Genomic DNA, 3,934 nt, shown 5'->3' with positions numbered 1-3,934 from the left:
TCCCTACCTCTTGCACTGCTGTCTGAGATAAGAAAGTTTATGTGCTTAAAGTGGTCAGCCCCTAAATATTCATGGCACCTTGGGTACTGTAAGTAGTTCCCTTATGCACCAATAACTGAATGTAACAGTGCCAGTGCTCCTGGGGCAGCCCCGATGCCCCTTAGTGATCATGCGGCTCCTGTTTGACTCTAGTTCTAAGGTACCCTCCCTTCTCTCCTGCCTGCCATATCTTGATTAATTGATTTTTTTTAATTTATTTTTTTTAAGGGAAGCTGCTCAAGGGTTCTTGAGTGAGCTTCAAACTATCTTCCTACCAGCAAATCCCTCTCAGATGTTTCAGGTCCCAACCCCGTCCTCATAGTTGGCCCTCCTGGCCTGTACATACCAACCAGGGTACCTGTTGCCTTATGGGCTGTTCACAGCTCTGGCCTCCCCTACAGCCATGCCCATGTCTCACAGTTGTTGCTCAGCACACGTTCAGTTCTATTCCTTGTAGAGACCTCAGCCCCCTTGGCTTCAGCCTCTTTTGTCTGGCTGCAAGTCTCCAGCCCTGACCCACTGCTCTGGGTCTGGCTGTCTCAGCCTCAGCCCTGTCAGTCGACAGTGTCTCTGGCCCTTGGGTCTCTCACTCTGAGCCTTTGGCTGTAGAATTTGCTCTTCTGGGGCTGCTGGGACCCTGTTCCTGGTCTCTGCCCCTCTTGGCTGATCTTGTCTCTCCTGGGCTACCAGTCCCTGACCCTAGCTCTAGCCCCTCCAAGGCTATGAGTTCACCCATCTTGGGGTACAGTCCCTGGTCCTGGCTTTTGTCCCGCTTGGGCACTGGTCCTGGCCCTGTCTCTACTACACTCACAATTTGAATCCCACCCCCTGGCTGAGCTTAAGGTAGTCACATGCTTCTCGGGCATGGCCAGGACCTTCACCTCCTCAGTAGTCCCAAACCCAAACCACCAGTCAAAACTCAAACAGAAAAACATAGGCACTCTGCCTCTAACATAACTGTTAGTCTGCTGGCCATCTCCTAAACTCTCTCTTCATTCTGGGTCTCAGTCCCCTACCAGCCCTCAGCTCCTTGCTTGGTGAGTCTCAGTCAGTCATCTAGCCAGCCAGCTTGCAGCAGAGCTCCTTACCCTTCAGCATCTGAGGCTGGACTACCTGCCCTGGGTTTCTCTCCCAGGCCCTGCCCCTTTCCAGGCAGGTGACTCCCCTGGGCAGTCTGCAGGTGTACCCTGATTAGGCTTACTTACTGATCTCAAGGGTAGCCTGCTGCTGCTTGTCTAGCCATTTTAGCAGTGCCTTGTCTGCTCTGCTGGGTTCTGCTTTACAGAACTGTTACTGAGTGGCTAGCACTGCAGTAGGCACTCTGCTGCCCATGCAGGCTGTGCTTTATTGTACTGCTGCAGCATAGTTCACTTTGCAATAGGCACGCCTCGCCTGTAAATCCCTGGGGACCTGTTCTCCTTCAGCCCATGATAGGTAGCTTTCCCAACCTGAGTGTCCCCCTGCTGCGGTTTATTCTTTAAAGTAACAGGAGCTCTAGGCTCCCTGTTACACTGAGTTTTGTCCGCATCCCTTGTGCTGCCTCCTTATATATTCTTGAATCTTCCACCTGAACCATATACCTGTAGAGCAATTCCTTGCTTACTTCTTTAACATTCTGTCCCCTGGGCTCAAAGTACAGTGCTGTGTATGATTCAGAAAATACTGCTCTGATCTGAATGAGTTAGACCACTCCCAGATTGAGAGGGAAATTTACTAGGGAGATTGCTGGGCCCCTCACTTCATGCCCCTTTCATTCTAGCAGGGGATAGATTCAGTTCTCTTTATCCCGCACAGCAATGATTGATCTTGTATGTGTGCGGGCCGGGAGCGATCCGGGGCCCTTTTTTCGTGCCGCGGGCTGTGGCCAGGAGCCCGGACACGCTGGGTCGGAGAAAGCAGGTGACACGCTAGAATTAGGCACGGACGCTTAGTGGTTGATTCAAGATTGTTTACTTACACCGTAGATGGTCGCGGTGTAGGCTGGACAGTTTCCCAGGTAAAGCTCCGCTTAAATCCCTATGTTAAGGACTCGGACAAAACTCTGACTCACACGAAGTTGTCGAGGCTCCGTGGAACTTTTTGCGCGCAGGGAAGAGGGATACGTCGAGGATTGCGCTCGGCGACGGGGAGAAGAATCGATAGGTGATCAGTCTATCGATCAGCCAGCCGCAGGTCAAATCTTTGTAGAGGCACTATGCAGCGTGCTCAAAGTTCTCCAACTTGGGCGGAAACCACCCAAGCCTCTTATACGGCCAGCAAGCCAATCACTAGCCGCCACGTGGGAATAATTTAGAAACAACCAATAGTGGGGGGTCGAATTTAAATACAAATGGCGGGAACTCCTTGCAACGTGCATTTCTATGCTGCAAAGAAGAAATGCACCCTGCAAAGAAAGCTTCAAACGGCGGGAAAATAATTCAGCGGTGCCAAAGCGCACACAAACAAAAATCACGCCCTTGGGTTGTGACAGTATGGAAGGAAAAAATATAAACACTGGAAGTCAGGTGAGCTAATTTCTCTTCCGTGATCCACCAGAAGCTGCTTGTGCTTTGTTATTACCACTTTACAGATGGGAAATTGAGAGGAGATGGTCAGAGATTAAGGTGAAAATAAGGGGAAATTAAGAGCAAGGTGTTGCTGGCATAACTCTGCACAACAGATATTCCCAATCAACGTTAGTTTTAATTTTGTTTTCCATATTTTCACAATTACTTCATAGTGGAGCTTCAATTATGTGGAGCTGTTGTAGGAGCACAGGCTCCTACACTGCCTGTATTTGTCTTTGTGACATCTGGTTTTGATCAAGGCAAGTATGGACAACAAGATATAAAAAATGCTGGCAGCTACCAGCATCTGGTTGATGGTAGGGGCCCTTCTTATGGTAGTGAGCCATTCTCAGCAACAGTAGAAGACTGTAGAGGTGAAGAGTGCCCCCACAGCTCCTCGACAGAATGGCTAGTACAATGTCCATATGTTCTGACATGTTGTGTGGTGTTTCTGTTTGCCCTTATGTTATACGACTCTTTTTTTTTCCTCTTTCTAGGCAAACAAGAAGGGAATGGAGCAGAAGGCAAAGTGACTCCCAAACTCAAAGTAAGACATTCCTTAAAAATCAGGCCAGGTGAGAAAACTGGTTACTAGCCTTTGCCATATTGGAAACCAATGGGCACTTGCTTCCAGAAGGAGCATCTCAGCTTTTTTCCAAACCAGGGACATCTCCAGTCTGGGAAAGAGCTGATATTCTCTGCCTAGTGCTCTTGATGCTGATAGATGGTTTCAGTTAGCTTTCCTCTTAAAAAAAGAAAAAAAAGTCCGTTCCCCACTTTTTTCCCCTGCTGTCTGACACAGAAACCGGTAGGTCTGAGCTTGGAATTCCGGTGGCTGTGCTTCAGGCACTGCAAACATCTCATTACCTGGAGAAAAATAATTTCAGGTGCTGTATAGTGTGACCTCTTTCACTGGGAGATATTTCTCCCTTCCCTGCTGTATAAGTTTTTTCCCTTTAATTTGCGTGTTCTATATCAGCAACATTGAGTGCAGTTGTCATTGGCAGGCTGTGGCTTATTCTGCAGCCTACAACAGCTGTATGCAGAGTGCACTGAAGTAGACAAAATTAACTTCCAACTCCTTTTCCCAGCTAAGATGGAAATGCAAGAAAGATGATGAGACAAAGGGTGGATATTCAGAAGAAGTTCTCCTGCGAATCCTGCAGAAGGTCCTGTTCTGAGATGCTCTTTTCTACCGCTTGACTTTCCCCCAACCGTGATGCTGTAAGAAAGGGCAGAAAATTCTGGTGGCGCTTACATATATAACCAGAGTAGCTCTAATTGTTCCTCCTTGTGTACCTTTCTCCCTCTCACACCACTTATAAAGGCTGTCATTATAGATTTGTCAA

General features: G+C 48.3%; 1 protein-coding gene across 3 annotated transcripts in view; it reads left to right on the top strand.

Moving 5' to 3' along the window:
• DNAJC17 (DnaJ heat shock protein family (Hsp40) member C17) overlaps nucleotides 1-3,934 on the top strand; it is a 30,126-nt gene that overhangs the window by 13,839 nt on the left and 12,353 nt on the right. For 2 of the 3 annotated variants that reach the window (XM_025205279.1, XM_025205278.1), the window contains exon 7: nucleotides 3,083-3,132. In XM_025205279.1, coding sequence (XP_025061064.1) covers nucleotides 3,083-3,132 — 50 coding nt within the window. Of the gene's footprint in view, nucleotides 1-3,082; nucleotides 3,133-3,676; nucleotides 3,755-3,934 lie in introns of all 3 variants that reach the window. The other variant, XM_014520374.2, reaches the window with a different exon arrangement.

Source organism: Alligator sinensis, unplaced genomic scaffold (assembly GCF_000455745.1).
Source record: "Alligator sinensis unplaced genomic scaffold, ASM45574v1 scaffold108_1, whole genome shotgun sequence".
Taxonomy (NCBI): Eukaryota; Metazoa; Chordata; order Crocodylia; family Alligatoridae; genus Alligator; species Alligator sinensis.
Note: the sequence above shows the minus strand (reverse complement) of the source record. Positions and strands in the feature narration are given on the sequence as shown.